This window comes from Fusarium solani, assembly GCF_023522795.1.
Source record: "Fusarium solani strain SB1 chromosome Unknown bctg00000007, whole genome shotgun sequence".
Lineage (NCBI taxonomy): Eukaryota > Fungi > Ascomycota > Sordariomycetes > Hypocreales > Nectriaceae > Fusarium > Fusarium solani.
Genome location: NW_027072150.1, coordinates 509,621 through 525,732, shown reverse-complemented (window position 1 = coordinate 525,732; position 16,112 = coordinate 509,621). Strand labels below are relative to the sequence as shown.

The 16,112-nt window shown below is 51.3% G+C and overlaps 6 protein-coding genes across 6 annotated transcripts; 3 read left to right on the top strand and 3 right to left on the bottom strand.

Moving 5' to 3' along the window:
* Positions 1–1,718: 1,718 nt before the first annotated feature.
* Positions 1,719–2,286, bottom strand: MRS44_010981 (uncharacterized protein; the record flags this gene model as incomplete). The annotated part of the gene is made up of 3 exons (XM_065619555.1): positions 1,719–1,739; positions 1,830–2,109; positions 2,165–2,286. 3 exons carry the CDS (start codon positions 2,284–2,286, stop codon positions 1,719–1,721), a joined length of 423 nt encoding a protein of 140 aa, XP_065475627.1.
* A 1,409-nt stretch (positions 2,287–3,695) lies between these two features.
* MRS44_010980 (uncharacterized protein) lies at positions 3,696–5,328 on the top strand (the record flags this gene model as incomplete). Its single annotated transcript, XM_065619554.1, has 3 exons — positions 3,696–4,408; positions 4,467–4,518; positions 4,699–5,328. 3 exons carry the CDS (start codon positions 3,696–3,698, stop codon positions 5,326–5,328), a joined length of 1,395 nt encoding a protein of 464 aa, XP_065475626.1.
* Positions 5,329–6,618: 1,290 nt separating this feature from the next.
* On the top strand, positions 6,619–7,000 carry MRS44_010979 (uncharacterized protein; the record flags this gene model as incomplete). The annotated part of the gene is made up of 4 exons (XM_065619553.1): positions 6,619–6,624; positions 6,680–6,738; positions 6,793–6,864; positions 6,916–7,000. The coding sequence occupies 4 exons, from the start codon at positions 6,619–6,621 to the stop codon at positions 6,998–7,000; spliced, it is 222 nt and encodes a 73-aa protein (XP_065475625.1).
* Positions 7,001–7,939: 939 nt separating this feature from the next.
* MRS44_010978 (uncharacterized protein) lies at positions 7,940–8,718 on the bottom strand (the record flags this gene model as incomplete). The annotated part of the gene is made up of 2 exons (XM_065619552.1): positions 7,940–8,158; positions 8,254–8,718. 2 exons carry the CDS (start codon positions 8,716–8,718, stop codon positions 7,940–7,942), a joined length of 684 nt encoding a protein of 227 aa, XP_065475624.1.
* Positions 8,719–9,112: 394 nt separating this feature from the next.
* On the bottom strand, positions 9,113–11,090 carry MRS44_010977 (uncharacterized protein; the record flags this gene model as incomplete). Its single annotated transcript, XM_046270831.2, has 3 exons — positions 9,113–10,199; positions 10,249–10,646; positions 10,695–11,090. 3 exons carry the CDS (start codon positions 11,088–11,090, stop codon positions 9,113–9,115), a joined length of 1,881 nt encoding a protein of 626 aa, XP_046135375.2.
* A 414-nt stretch (positions 11,091–11,504) lies between these two features.
* On the top strand, positions 11,505–15,885 carry MRS44_010976 (uncharacterized protein; the record flags this gene model as incomplete). The annotated part of the gene is made up of 4 exons (XM_065619551.1): positions 11,505–11,871; positions 11,919–12,561; positions 12,609–15,289; positions 15,344–15,885. 4 exons carry the CDS (start codon positions 11,505–11,507, stop codon positions 15,883–15,885), a joined length of 4,233 nt encoding a protein of 1,410 aa, XP_065475623.1.
* Positions 15,886–16,112: the final 227 nt, after the last annotated feature.

Genomic DNA, 16,112 nt, shown 5'->3' with positions numbered 1-16,112 from the left:
ATTAGTGTTCTTAGCCATCATTCCAACAAGGGTGTTTGTGGTGAAGCAAGCTTTCGACCTGCGGGGCCATTTCCGAGTTGGTCAAGGTCGCCGTTTCGTGACGGCAAGGGTCTGATTAATTGGTGCCAACTGCCGAAGTCATGACGGATGCTGGACTTGCGGGGAAGACTGACATCTTAGCAAAGTACGAGGGTGCTGGAGTGGTAGGTCTCGAAATTGGACACATACTCCCCTCAGGCCGAAGAAGAATTAAGCGAGCAATTTGACACTCCCAGAAACGCACACTACTGAGAATGGCAGCCGGGAATAAAGCGCCGGCATCGAGCTTGTATGCCTGCAAGGTAAATCTACATCCGTTGCATAACAAGCTAGTGTTGACTGGGCACAAGAAGATTGACATAATTTAACTTGAGAGTTTGCTAGTGCGTTCGCATATGGGCGAAAAGGCTGCATTGTGCCATCTCGGAACAACGGCAACTGCCGTCGAAGGAGAACCATGTGTCTTAGACTTTCTCAGTAATCTTGGCATGCTTTCAAGTTTACAAAAGACGCGTGGAATGGACGATGTACATGTTGCATCTACCAGGGTATTGATTGACTCCGGCGCTTCCGGTCCTGTCAACCCCGGGCCGTGATTTAACTCAAAAGCAAGTAAACAAACAACAAGGATCTCGAATTGCAAGCGCAGTAAGACGCCATACCATGAGAGCTATGTGATTCGGTGTCTAGGCAAAACTGATGCTGCATGGCTGATGAAGATTGGGAAATGTCTCAGAATAAGCCAGAACATACCTCATCTGACGTCGAGACAAGCCTTCAAGGTGTCATCAAGCCTTAAAAATTCCATCGATGAGTAGACCTTGCATAAGTACGTGTGTCAGTCCGTATATTTCGTCATCCGTCTCGTTGTCGTTTCCACGACAAGACTGGACTGGTATGTAAAAGCTAAAAACAACCACACTTCGATATGGGCCTGTAACTGAGAATATTATAGCTATCGCCTATTATACGACCGTAATAAGTGGCTTGCATGCTAACTGGTGGGAGTAAAATAGGGGCCACATCACCAGAAGTTTTCGCTATGAGGTTCCTATTACATATCTCTACTTGTTCTTTCAAAGGAAACCGCCAAACTATCACAAACCAAGACTACTTACTTTGTCATACTTTGCAATCAAATTCGGTTTCTTCGCAATGAATCAAACAAGGTGCCATTTTTTGTCTAAAGTGTCCCTCGAAAGTGGACAGCAGAGGCGAAGCATGCTCCCTAATCACGACTCTGTCATCCTTGCCTGGCCCTCCGCATCAATTACAAAGTGCATCCCCCCTTCGCAACGGTAGCCCGCCAACACCCTGGTTCAGCAATACCCATTCACGTACCGGCTCATCTGCTCAAGGGACTTTTGAATCCTCTTTTTATTCTCTATAAGCATTTGAAGGCCGGTGGGCGCATTCTGGACCCCGTCGTAAGCCGCAGTTCTATCTGCGAAATCGTCGCCTTGATCGCTGCCGCTGTTCATTCCACTGTGGTAGAACGCATGCCTTGTTCTAGACGAGCTGCCTCGTCTCTGAGTTGTTTGCATTTCTTTATTTTTACCTTTTTGAGAAACTTGGCTGGATTTTAAGTCCGCATAGACCTACTGGGTAGTTGCATATAAATACCTTTGAAGCTAGTTAAATATAGGATCTAATCTAGCAGACCAAAGCTCGGGAATTCCCTAGCTCTGTGGCAATTGTATCTATTTTATATTAGCAGTGGCATGTAACTTTGCGATTAGATTCAAACCTGATATCATCCATCGACGGCTTGCAGCTTTTAACGACCGTACAGCAAGCTGAAATGTGGAGCCAGTGTCCAGATGATATTCTGCCTCGAGGAGAGTGGCTGTAGATGCTACTCTCTGCATGAGAATAATAACAGTGATGGGCATCATCCACTCGTCAAAGATTCTGGCATCAGTGGCTCTGGCCTCTTCGTCCATAGGGAACAGGTCATAAGCCACCTTCAGGGCTGATTCTAACGCTGCAACTGATATCTTTCTGATCTCACCCGAGCCTCGCTGGTCTCTGATGCAGGCCAACCTTTTCTTGTGTAGTTCGAAGGGAGACCTAAGAGTGGTGAGCAATGGTTCATATGCTATGAGCTAATAGCTTGGGTACTCACAACAAGAAGATTACCACAAGACTGTATTGGTGCTCCAGGCGATTCGCAGGTGTGCTGATTGCATTACGAATCCCCTCTTGAATCAAGAAATCAAGCTTCCAGACCTCCTGGTCCATAAGCATCTCCAGGCAGACAGCCTGGTGCCTGGTTCACTGCAGTACATGATGTAGAACTTTCACTGCCTCAGCTTGCCGGTCGATGTGGTCAAACTTGGCGAAATTTCTTGACCAAGACGATTCAAATGTGGCCGGCGAATCAAGAAGTTCGGGAGAAGGATTCCAGAGGATACTGCGTTTTGTAAATGTGGCATAAGCTGGGACCAGCATAGGTCGGCTGCATCGCTCCAACGATAGCTTGTTTACAACGTCGCCGAAATAGATGGCGTGCCAGGCAAGCTTTTTCTCAAGAGAAAAAAGGGTCACTAAAGTCGGCGTTAGAGTCTAGGCCCATTACATAGCCGAGGCTAGCACAGGCGGACAAGGAAATGTAAGCATCGGAAGAAAGCCTTTGGCTTGGCTTGTGAATGCTGAGCAAGACACTAGATTGAATCGTGAGCAGACGGTCTCGACGGTTTGCTTGAAGCAATGAAAACGAGTCTCTACACCTCCTGTATAAAAGACGCGACAGGTGGGGATCTAAGATGGGGACACGAGAGCGCGAGAACGAGGAAGGCGGAACAACAAGTACAAGCTGGAGCATGAAGGCTGCAAGCTCGGCAAGTGGAGCGCTTCTCAGCGTTGCCACCTTGCCTCTTAAACTCGAAGGTTGATCAAGGGTACCCATTGGTGAACAGATAGGAGATAGGCATCGGTGAGTTGCTCCAAGCTGGTGTTAAGAATGCCAAGGGTGTCGAAGAGGCGTGATGTCAGCAATTGGTCGAGGTCCCCGTCCTGATCCAAGGCGAATCCATCCAATTGCCGTGAAGGCTCCAGAGGCTGTTCATAGCGACAAGGCGTATTATTTCTAGAAGGTCAAGTAGTGAGTGTACAGCATCACGCGTGGTTCAAAGATCCTTGATACCTTGCACATCGCCCGCAAACAGGCACGAAGCGGTCGCACCCGCGCTTCTGAGTGAAACAGGAGAGGCATGCGTTGCGGGCAAGTTGGCTCATGAGGACTAGATCAGTCAGAATGTTGGCCAAATGGTAAGTCCAGACAAATCCATCAGGAGGGGGAAGACGCCAACCCGACGCTACTTCACTCGCAGGGTTTAGACGCTAGTCCAACGCTAGTCCGCGATCTTCAAGCATCAGAGGTTCGGCAATCCGGAAACCCTGAGATCTGTACAGACTCCGCACTTTTGGCCATGCCGGTTGGTGAGTTGCAAAGCATGACCTAACAAGAATCTCGGTGTTGTTCTCTTATGGGAAATTGTTGTTTCCAAGGCAATCCGGATAATTCGAAAAGCTGAGGAGCCTACAAGTTGCGATAGGACTTCCTAATTCTTTAAAAGCTTGGCCAACCCCCTGGACTTGAAAAAGAATGTATGTCGTGTACAGCATAACATCTTTTTGATACCATATTCGACATTATGATGGTCTCGACTGGTTTCTCCATCGCCATTTTTGCATTGGTAAAGGCAACATGCCCGGTCTATGCATCGTCTATCTTATTCTCTTCCGGCACCATCGTTGCCTTTGACAATGAGGTCAACGATCTCAATGTTATTAGAAATGGCAATCTTCTGGTTGAACGCGACCGTATCACCGCCATATGGTCGGCCGACGAGGGAGCCCCTGTTTCTGTGCCGTCAGACACAGAGGTTATAGACATTTCTGGCAGAATCCTCACGCCGGGATTCATCGACACCCACAGACACGGCTGGCAGACTGTCTTTAAGACCATGATGTCAAACATCACTCTCGTCGAGTACTTTGGCCGCTTTTCCGAGTATGCTGCTGCCGGTCGCCTCGACGCTGAACAAGTTTACATCAGTCAGCTTTCCGGCCTCTACGAGGCGCTCAATGCGGGCACCACCACATCGCTGGACCACGCTCATCATACCTGGTCAGACAATACAGCTTGGGCAGGTTTGAATGCCAGCATTGACAGTGGAGCGCGAGTGTTTTGGTCATACGCTTTCCATGAGGTTGCCAACTACACCATCTCGCAGCAGCTCGTCAACTTTCGCGACATTGTAGAATCGGCTCCGGTGAAGGATACGCCTGTTAGCATTGGTGTGGCTTTTGACGGTTTCACCCCTGCTACTGCCAACCCCAAATCGGTAGATGGGGTCTTCAGCCGGTAAGTTCACATCCGTGTCCGGCAAGAAAGAATGGTGTTTAACAGTATCACCTTCCAGAGAGCTTGAAGTTGCTGTCATCACTACGCATAGCAGCGGCGATCCATATGGGGTAAGTGCTGTCCAATGTTTGCGCTAAACTTGTGCACCTAATCATTCGCAGCCGATAACTCCCCAGTGAACCTGAACGCTCTCGATATGCTGAACATAAGCATTCCTGTTGTCTTCTCTTGCGTCACAGCCCTCACCCATGAAAGCGCCATGCTGTTGCGTAGCACCAATCAGCACATAGCAATTATACCGGAGACCTGAAATGGGAATGGGAATTGGACACTCGTACAGTGTGCTAATCATGGACCAAGCTGCTCTGGGTGTTGACACTCATGCGTACGGTTCGACCGACTTGTTGACTCAAGCTCGCCTGTGGCTGCAGAGCACACGCGCAAGGATCAATGACGAGATTCTACGGAACTGGCAGATCCCGGCAACGTCCCCCATGAGCGTTGGCCAGTCCTTCCTCCTCGCCACGCGAAACGGCGGTCTTGCTCTGCGCCGCCCGGACCTGGGCGTGTTGAGTGTTGGTGCCAAGGCTGATGTTGTCGTCTGGGACGGCACCAGCCTCAGCATGCTCGGCTGGGTCGACCCTGTGGCTGCAGTCATGCTGCATTCCAATGCCGGCGATGTGGAACACGTTCTAGTCGACGGCAAGTTTGTTAAGCGTCATAACAAGATTGTTGCTGGGAACTTGGAAAAGACCAAGGCGCGCTTCCTGAAGGCTGCCAAGCGGGCACAGGATGATTGGAGAAAGATCCCCTATCCGGAGAGGGAGGAACTCTTCTCGACAGGCGCTAGACTTCGGGACCCTGAACCTGTAGATGTTCAGGCTGGGGACGGCAACGGTTATGGTCAACTTTTCCTCTAGATCATCTTCTCGGATTCACTCAAGAGGGAGAGAAAAGTGAGCTAGAGGACTGGAGGTTTGATGTACCATTGGTTGCTGATGGAGAGTTCACAGGGGAGCAGATGGTGTTTAAAGCTCTTGGATCTAGAACGAAACTCCTGAACTCAGTCACTTTTGTGCCTCACCAAGGATTCACTAGTTATTGCACAAGTGAACCTTTCCTTTTAGAGAACTCCGCCTCGCGTGTTCCCGTTCAGGTTACTCCGAGGTGCTCGGACAACGGTTGACTTCCAGTGGCGGGAGTTGATTCACGACAACTACATTCTGTACTTTGGGCAGATTCATGGTCCTCTTCGGGAGTGACAACGAAAACGGAACCATCAAGTACCTTGTTTCTCCTCCGCCTCTGGGGGCGCTGTATTGTCGACCTGGTACGGGACAAACCGGGCACCATCTCCTTCACAGCACGGAGAGTTGTCTCAGATTTCAACATGATGACGAAGTTGAAGTCAATGCTGATGGACGTCGGCGCGTAGCTAGACCAATTGAGGCCCTCCCTATGTCGCGTCAACAATGTCTTGTTTTCCCGTGTCTTGGCCACACGCAAGAGGCCACATTCGGGCATGCATCAACGCAAACTGTGCTCACTCATTTCCTTGTGATTGCTCTGTCGAGTGTAGATCAATCTGTCGCCAGACAAGAGGCGACCAGTCATTTCAGATCGAATGAGTTCCCCGCTCGCCACGATATCAGGGTCCTCTTGGTACCAGATCAAGTGAGACATGCGCTCCACCGGTGAAGCTCAACCACACGCTGGTCAAGATATCGACTCATGGACGCATCTCTTGTGTCACTCATCTGGAACACACATGCGCGAATTCCTTGCGAAGGAACTTGATAGCGTCGCCTGGGCCAACCGTTGGCATGTATCATTCCATCAGTGTAAATGATCTTCATCGCTTGCGTCAAAGGTTTTAGCCCCATGCAGAGGCCATTGGTGATGCTCCGCCACGGGCCGTGCCGTGTTTGCCCCATTCGTAGCCCTGCATTTGTTGGCAAAGTGGAGGTCCTGGAGCCTTCACTCCACGCTGAGACCAGCCTGGAAAGTATACTGATGACGTAGTCTGGGACATTGGGAGTAGTCAAACTTGGGGTTATCTCGCTGTCTATAGTCACGGTAGACGGCATTCTTCTGTCTATAAGTATCAGGCTCTTCCGCCGTCCAAAACTCCAATCTTCACCATCACAACTCACCCTTCAACCACCAACACCAACACCAAGCACAAAACATCCAACCCACCAACCTTCATCATGGCTGTGAGTTCGAGTTCTACGTGACAAGTCCCACCAGGCCTAAACGTCCCCTTTCCAGAAGTTGATCCAAGTCCGATCCCGTGGTGGCGACATCATCGACGAGAGCACCATCCGAGAGTAAGTTCATTAGCAAAGACAGATCGGATCCTGCCCATACTAACAACAAGCAAGGATTATCGAAGGCAACTCTGACTACTCCTTCCTACCTTCCCCTCTCATCTTCCCTCCCATCTACATGCTCAAGTAAGTTAACGGCCCAGTTGTTTATGGTTGCCGTTGTTAATACTTTTATAGGGGCCCTGAGGAGCTCGCAACGAAGCTCCGTGAGAAGCTTGGACATGGGGCCAGCGTTGAGGTCCTCCAGGATATCGATGAGTAGTCAATCTCGATGCTAGATTAGCCGGCATAGGACTGGGTCCACGGGGTGAGGAACGGGCTCTGTTGTCATGTACTCTACACCTCAATTGCCGCACTTGAAGCTTTAAACTCGCCCAGCTCGGTGGAAATGTGAATGATGGTGTTTCCCCGTGATATTTGAACGTACACTACCTAGGCAAGCTTGATCCACATCATTGATAATGATCGTACTTCATTTAGCATCTCTTACCATATCAAGTCGTGCGTCATTCTGAAAGCCGTGATGCCTATCATCCACCATCAAAGCATCTGTTAACTCTTTTCGCTGAGACAGAGAGTGTTTCTCGCATCAAAGTGCCGTTTTGTTACCAGCTTGAAGCATGACAACTGGGATCCGGGGATATCGGCCCCACTCGGAGATCCGGACACAGAAATGTGGGACAGTTTGGCGCTCCTGCACATCTCCGACTTCGGTCGGGCCGGGGACCAAGGCACCGTGTCGGGCATTGAACGGATAGACAAGCCCTCGGAATGATATGTATTATGTCCTAACCTACTGGCCGAGACAATGTGGCTGCCATAGAGGCGTCATGATTTCCTCGGTCGTATCAATTTCAAGTTATTAGTTTCTCACTTTTAATGATCTAGTCATATTCGTCCTGCTGCCAAGTTGGTGCAAGGATATCTTCCTTTTCCGAGTTCCTATAAAGCAATCATAAATGTATAGACTTTACTTAAGTGTGAAAGCCGAAACCATTTGGATAGATAATTGATCAGGACCCTTCATCTGCCGTCGTCTCCTCCACCACCTCGCCGTCTACCTCCCATGCCGCACCAGGCGCGAGCATCATCCGACGCTGTGCAATGGCATCGAAGCATTCCATCTGGGGACCAGGTACAGAGCGTGACAAGACCTTTACAACCCGCGGCGTTGCCATTCTATTCACCAACTCCTTTGCTCCTAACTCCATGTCTGCTTTCCACGTTGAAGATAAGCCGGGTACGAAGATTCCGCACCGGTAAGAGTGCTGAGGCAGGGCATGCTGGGAAGATCCCCTAGATTCAAGTTGATGATGACCTCCTCGAGGCTGGAAATTGTGCCCTCTCCAGGAGGCTTCAGGATCCTCGGGCAGATCTTCTCATTCGACACCGCAATCGTCGAAGCGTGGGGAGCAGCGCACTGATGTTTTCGCAAATGTGAGACCCGGGGGGGCTAGATGCACCACCGATCCCTGTGCAAACAGTGTCGAATTCGAGGCAGGTTAGGTGGCTGACAGATAGAAGAGGAACCAGCGCGTCTGAAGAGAAATAGGTCCGCAAGAACACGCTGCGGGCGCGCCACTTTGGTCTTGGTTTCAATTTGAGACTGCGCAGATTTCTGCAATCTTGCAAAATGGCGGCAAGTGAGGTCAAGTCATTGGCCACATTTGTTGTCCAGTCTGAAACCATTCTTTCCCTGACATCCGGCGATGCTGAGAGCACTGCACTGCGATCCTGGACACCATCGAAGGCGATGTCGACGGTTCTTGTGTGTTGATGAACCAAAGAACTCATGTCAGTCCTGAGGAATCTCGGAAGTGACTTCGCAGAGAACTGAAGGTCTCGAAGGAGGACCAGCCTGGCGAGCTCATACCACCATTTGGACACCATAAGTCGTCGAGTATCATGGTGGAAGAACCCGGGTCCCAACAGGCGGAGAATTAGCAGCAGGATCTCCGTAGGAAGTTGAAGTAGATTCATCGTGATATTGAGTGAAAAATGGGATCAGACGGCGGCCTTGCTGGCGTCGGTTTGGGAATGATAGGTGAATCAGGCGAGTTTGTTAAAAACGGCTGAAATCCATGCAGCCAAAGCTGACTTGACAGATGCTGAAGTTGAAACGGGGGGCTTGTGGCTTTAAATAAGGCTGGGCTGGGCATTGATAACACGTGACTGAACTGTTGGTTCATCTTGAGTGTTACACGACCTCGCACTCAGCACTAGGGAATTGTACGACGTAACCTGATCTTGAAGGAGAAAGGTAGCATTTGGGCCAGACCTATGGAAGTGGTACTGGAAAGATTATGGAATGTGTGCCAGAGTGCTGTATGGCAATGGCACTCTCCCCCTCCTCGTCAACTTGACAATCAGGCTACTACTTGCTCAGGTCTAACCGCTCAATCATCGTTTCCAACTCCAGCAACACATTCTCGTACACAGCCTCCTGAAGTCTCGGCTTAGCCAAATCTTTTCCATAACCAAAATCGCAGTCTAACACCTTTTGTGTGAGCTCCTGATACCTCGGCCCCAAACGACACGGCTCAGCAGCCAGCCGACGCACTTCCTCCACGTCGTTGAGATCGACTGGCGCCCATTGCCCGATAGCCAACAGCACGACACCGAGACTGTATAGCGTCATGTTTCGGATACCGTATTTTCGTGTTGCCTGGTCCATGAGAACTGACATGGGAGTGTTGGGCAAGGACATGTCCACATCCATGAAGGACTCATAGTCTAGATTCTGCGAATTGATGACATCGACTTTAAAGTGCATCGTCTGAATGGACGCAGATAGCTCCTCGGCTTGGCTTCCGTGGAAAAGGTACAGATCACGGACACTCCAGTACTCTCTTAACCACGGCGTCGAGCTGAACTTGAGGACAGCTGACGCGATTTGTAGGGCCAGGCGGAGTTGGTGGACAATGGTTAACCTCTTGTCTACTGGTTTCGCGAGGATGTCATCCATTCTCATGACTTCCTCGGGGTTTAATGTTGCCTGACACTCTTTGTGCTCGAGTTCATCGTCTAGTGACGGATAGAAAGAATGCCTGAAGCTCTCTTCCACTGAGCAGTCAATGTGACCAAGGCACGGAGGGACACAACTCGGGGTCTGTGAGATCAGGTGGCGAGTAACCCGGCGCTTAATCTCCATGCAGATATCGCCTGAAAGTTCAAGTCCATCTGGATCTGTCGTGACTGGGCAGTCGGGGACTGGACATTTGGGCAACAGCGAGGAATGGTCAGGGACATCGTCTGGATGGTCTTTGGAGCTTTCGGATGGCGACGGAGCAAATCGTACTCTTTGTCGCTTCCGCCTACCGCCTTCCTCGGTGCTCTGGGAGTCGATTGAAGCTGTCGAATCGGCTGGGGTCAATAGACCAGTTGGACGAGCCCATGATAGCGATTCAAGGGTGCGTGACTGTACGTGGAGGCGGATCAAGTTGGCTTCGGCGGTTGTCACCCTGTAATTAAGTTAATGGTCTGCACAGAAGCCCATGGGGGGTTTCTTACTCATGTGTCATCTGATGCCCATAGCATAGAATGGCCAAGTTCATCCGCACCTCCTCCACTCCTTCGGCATCCAGGAACAGCCTGAGGGAATGGCGAAGCTGTCTTTCCGATGCGTTGGACCAAGCTGTCAGCAACGCCTCATGAAGAGCACGCGAAGCTCTCCGTATGGAACCGAACGACGGAAAATGGCGGGGAGGCTGCTTTTCTGCCTTGCAGCAAGTTTTGACAACGCACTTTGCTGTGTCCTTGACACTGATGTCGTGGGCCTGTTTCCGGATGCGTTCGAGGTCCTTGTTGGATCGCTTGAGCTTGCTTGTAAGGTCGTCGAACTTGTCTTTGCTGAAGGTAATCTTGACTCGCTTCCGGAGTCTCTTGACGGCGTCTTTGACACTCTCGTCCTATTACCGTCAGCGGGGCCATCACAGTCAGACCATACATAGTCATACCTCTTGCTTCTCGGCCTCTAGCTGCCTGAAGCAACTTAATCCATCTTGGAATTCTGTCATGGTAGTGTCGATTTCTCCCATGACATCCTTAAACGAGTCCAAGCTCCGGCCCATGTGATCTTGAACACTCGCCTCAAGATCGGTGTCATCCCATCGCGATTGACCTTCTCCGTCAACCATACTCTTTGCGAGTGCTTTGTCCCTCAACACATCGGAGAGAAGCAGTTCGGCTTCATTCAGAAAAACAACCCGCTGGAGGTCGAAGCGTTGTCGCAGTCGTTTCACCTCCCGGGAGTAATGGCAAAAAATCCTGAGTTTTGAGACGGTCGCTTTGTAGGCGCCAATTGAGCCGCCGATTACGGGGAGGATGCCCAACGCCAGTGAGACGGGCTCCATGTCGCCGACTAGAGGAAAAAAGGCCGAGATGTCGGGTCAAATTGTTAGGTCAATCCACTCCAAGAAGTCAGAGGGCTTTCGCGACAGAAGTCGGAGAAGCAAGTTTGCCTCTGGACGGCCGTTCCAGTTTCAAGCCTCATCGAAAAGCAGACAGTGGCGCAGCTGGAAGCCCGAGGCAGACTGCACAAGGCATATACGGGACATGCAACCGGTTGGCGAGGTGGAGGTTGGGTCGTTTCAAGCCCCGAGATTGGCTGTTTGAGTGCGGCTGGGGTGATGCGTTGTGATTTGTATGCAGGCTGTGAGGGCTGTGCAGCTTCAGCTGCAGTGGGTGGTCAGCCAAACCAGCAGTCCCATTCTCTTCAACTCGTTCATTCTCGCAATCGAGCTATTGAGATCATAACATGAGACACAATGGCGGCTTTAATACGATCACAGGATACTCTCGATCTAGAGACTACCGTTCGCATATGGCAATCCCGACAGAACGAACGCCAGCATGGCGGCCTAGCCCCGGAGCCTGATGAGAAGAGCGCTGTGGCACGCCTCACTGCAGCTCTCGATACCCTATTTCGCGAGGTCGTGGTGATCCTCTCCGACAAGGGAAAATTTCCCAGGGACATCTTCATCAGCCTCGATCGAAGTCGCAGCTGCTTCTCGCTTTGGTCCGACGGCCATGGAGTGGCCAGTGGGAGCCTTGACGACAAGTTCCAGCGATCGCGGAAGTTGAGACAAGTCACGATGAAGACACTTTCGCATCTTTCTTCTACCCTCGTTGATCGTGAGTATCTTCATTGTTCTGTCTACTGAGAGTCTAACTATTTCCAGGTCTTGTCCCTGTGGCACACATCTTAAATCCCAAGACCAAAGGGCTGTGCGATCAAGTGAGCAACATTTTGGAAGAAGTCAACTTTTCCCATGTGGCAGACGATTCATCCAGCGACTCGACGTCAGAATACAGCACTGCAGATGTTCATGAGCTAGCAGAGGATCTCAAGACCGACGTCGATTGTCTCATCGAACTAGACCAAATGATTCGGGACCCAGCCACGGACCCAGAGCCGGAGACGGCAGAAGCCGAGGTCTCCCTATCTTCATGGGCACCTCATCAAGTTTTTGCCAACAAGATCGAGCATCGGTTCCCTGGAGCTGATAGCAAGTTGTTTTCTTCGCTTGGTATGATCAACTACCAGCGCTACCTCAGGTGCCAGACCGAACGAAACCGCAACCAAGTCCATGCTGAACAGCCTGAACAAGCTGTTCAAGTCACCACGGGCTCAAAATTCCACGACTCTGGCCTTGGTTCATCTTTGAATCCAGCAAGCTCTTACGCAGAGACTGCCATGAGCTACAGGGATGGCAATCGATCCGTCCGAATTCCTCCATTGTCAGAGGAAGCAAAAGGAGGAGAGGCATTCCCGTGCGTTGCATGTGGGCGTTCGGTCATCATAACCACCAACTCCCAGTGGAAGTAAGTCAACGGAGCCAAAAGCCGGAAGTCACCGCTAACATAGATAGACGCCATCTCTACATTGATCTGCAGCCGTATGTGTGCCTCGACACATCATGCCAACGCAGCGATTCTACCTTCTCCAACCGCGCCAACTGGCTGCAACACCTGGCTCTCGACCATGGCATGGAACCGAATTGGGAACAGATCAAATGCCCTCTGTGTGGAGACGAAGCCGGACCTGGGAAGATTGCAATAACCACGCATCTGGGTCGGCATCTCGAAGAAATATCCCTTTCGGCATTGCCCGTAGCTCCGGACTCCGAGACGAACTCCGAAGCCTCGGAGTCAGATATAGACAACAACAACTACCAGGTGAATCAAGACAACGAGGAGGAACCCCAAGATCTCGAGGCCGTCGAAGTTGAAAGCGAAGGAGAAATATCTGATCAGACCAGCTATATCAGCCTTCATTCCGGCGTCCAGAACTATGGCAGAGGTTTTCTCCCTTTGGAACCTTCTGTAGATTCTTGGAAGACATGGGAAGATCTCATTGACGCTGCTAATAGAGAAGCTGCTGGAGGTGCTACTGGAGATCGGCCTCCTATGTTATCGGACTATCTCGCTTCGCCCTCTGTCAAGCCTACAGCCGGTAACGAAATGCTTGTGAAATATCTACAAGCTCGGCCGTTGGAAATGCAGGTGCAGAGAGACACTGCCATGCAACAGGAGAAGCAAAAGCAGACCGTTGAACTATATCATGAGCCTGAGGTTCAGACCCACAATGAGAAGGAAGCAGCCTTCCATCGCCGAATGGGGGAGATGAAGACTGCTCAAGAAGAGGCAAAGAGGGAGATCGAGAAAGCTAGGATTGAGGCAGAAGAGGCTGCCTACCAGCAGAAAGCTGAGGAGGAGGAGCGAGCTCGACTCTACGCTCAAGCTATAGCAGCGGCTGAGGAAGCTGCCTATAAGAGAATCAAGGCTGAACGCGCTGAAGAAGATCGACTCAGGGCCGAGCTGAAGGCTATGGAGGCTCGCCGACAACCCGAGCCCAAGATTCAGGACAGGGTTGAAGCAGAGGCGAGGGCTAAGATGCTCGAAATCGAGGAGGCCCACCGTCGTCGAAGGGAGGACATGAAAGTTGCCCAAGAAAAGGCTAAAAGGGAGATCAAAAAGGGCAAAGTCGAGGCTGAGAAGGCTAAAAGGGAGATCGAAAAGGCCAAAGTCGAGGCTGAGAAGGCTGTCCGCGAGATATTGGTGACTGAACGAAAGGCCCAAGAGGAGCGAAGGCGAAAATACGCCGAGGCCATGGTAGCTGCTGAGGAGAACGCGAGGCTTAGGTTTGAAGCTGAGCTCAAGGCTGCTGAATCCCGTCGACAAGTTGAGGCCGAGGCTCGTGATAGGGCTGATATGCTCAAGTTCGAAGCTGCTGTCAAGGCTGATAAGGATCACCGCGAGAATGAAGCTGAGGCCCGCACTCAAGTCAAGGAGGCTCAAAAGAAATACGACGCTGAGCTAAAGGCTTCTAAGCTAAAAGCTGCTAAAGCCCGCTGGCCAGGCAAACCGCGATCTAGTGCACTCGTTTCGGAACTTGGCAATGGCGAGGGCGAGACGGAGGAGAACCACGAGACTGGGGAAAGCAGGCAGCGAAGACAGCCAAGGCGAGCCGCTGCACCGACAGGGCACCTCGAGCAACCGGCTCTGGGCACAAACAACTTGACATTCTCTGCTACGCCTGGTATACGTGGAGTCACAGATATGTCGTTGTTGCAAGGCCAGGAGGAGTTCCTGTTTATTGATGAAGAGTTTAACCTGAGAGCTCATCGCCCAAACCAGCAGGCCGATCACAATTTACTCGCGCGTGCTGCTAGGATTTCTGAGCAACAACGCAGGGCTGTAGCTGTTCAGGCCGAGAAGGAGGCTCGAGATAAGGCTGAAGCAGAGGCCCAGCTCAAGCTCGACGATGCGGTCAAGGCCGCCAACGAGGAACGAGGACGAGAACATGTCAAGACCAGGGTGGTACCCAATGGCCCCAGACACGAGGTCCTAGACAGAACCGCCGACGTTGAACATGGCCAACGCCTCGATGATTGGCAGACGCGACGTTGGCGTTGGACTTGCCCTTCTTGTGGTTCAGAAGACCAGGATCGCCGAAAGGGGCCTGTCTGCAGCAATTGCTCGTACCTTGTTGGTGATGGTGATGGGTTTGAAACCTCTGTGCCTGAACAACGCCAACCTCTGGAGGATGAGATCGTGATGGAGGAACACCTTCAAAAGCAGCATCGAAGTTCACCGGAACATCAAGCCGCTTTCACATGGGTGGAGAGAGCACCACAAGCCGAGCATCAGCGGAGCCCCGAACATGCAGAGCAGAGCGTACCAGACTCAACCACCAATAACCACAGAAACGCACCCAAAAACGGAGCTAAGTATGTTCCGCGTGAACTGAGTTTTCTGGAACCCAGCTTTGGCATTGACAGCCACACTGCGGCTTTGAAGAGAAAACTAAACCCCATCCGTTTGAGTACACCGGCCGATCGTCCCTTGTCTGGTTTGGACACCAACGATCCTCCAGTACTTCCTCCTATCCAGCTGGGTAACGCCAAAGGCATTCATACTACGATACCGAGCCTCAACGAGGACAATGGCCTAGTGGATGGCCTTCGTGACGTTGACAGGGATTGGTCTCTGATCACAGACCTAGCCGAGCAGAGAAGGAGGGCGAACCGAATGGCTCAACGTGCCTATCGTAAGTCGTTGTAAATATTCAAATTTCGGATATCACTGACGTAATTTTCCATAGGTCAGAAGCTGAAGAGACGCCTGGAGGACCTTGAGAGACGTGCGGGTGCAGCCGATGGTCAAGGTTCCGATCAGTCTGGCACCTCCAAAGATGGCCCCTTGAATGACATTCCCACTTCCCCCGCGCAAAGGTCGCTCGGACGTGCTCGTGATCGGAATCGAGACCGGGATGGGGACCAGGAAATATCCTATGGATCCAGTCGTGACACTCATAACCTTCCTACAGCCCCGCGAGAGTCGGCCCCCCGTGAGCATGGCACACAGATGAGACCGAGACTGCCTCCAGAGAGTAGTCAGAGGGCAGATGATTCGGATCAATGGCAGCAAAGTGACCACAGATCCTTATCAACCGAGCCTCAGGCTTTTCAAGCTGCTCCTGAACCCAGGACAACCTCTCACACTAGGCATCGCACGCCATCTCCTCCCGAGTCCAATGGCTCCGCTTCCCGCCATACTCCCAGGACAGACGGACGGTTTTTCTCCGTCCGGGATGATGACGATGATCTTGAAGATGAGCCTTGGCCGTTCCCTCGACCATTGTAAAACGAGAGATCCCAGCGGAGATGACGCAACAGTGTTTTTGGGGCCACATGTGAGTATTTTAGTTCCGTCTATGTTTAACGCTCCTAAAGCGCTTGAAAACACAGGTCTCAGTGGATAGAATCGAATAGAGATGTGAGAGTACTGATATTTCGATAGAATCCAAAGAAAAAGACATCGGAAGTAGGTGGTGGACTACGAACATTGGAGAGGGCTGTCCTACTTGCTTG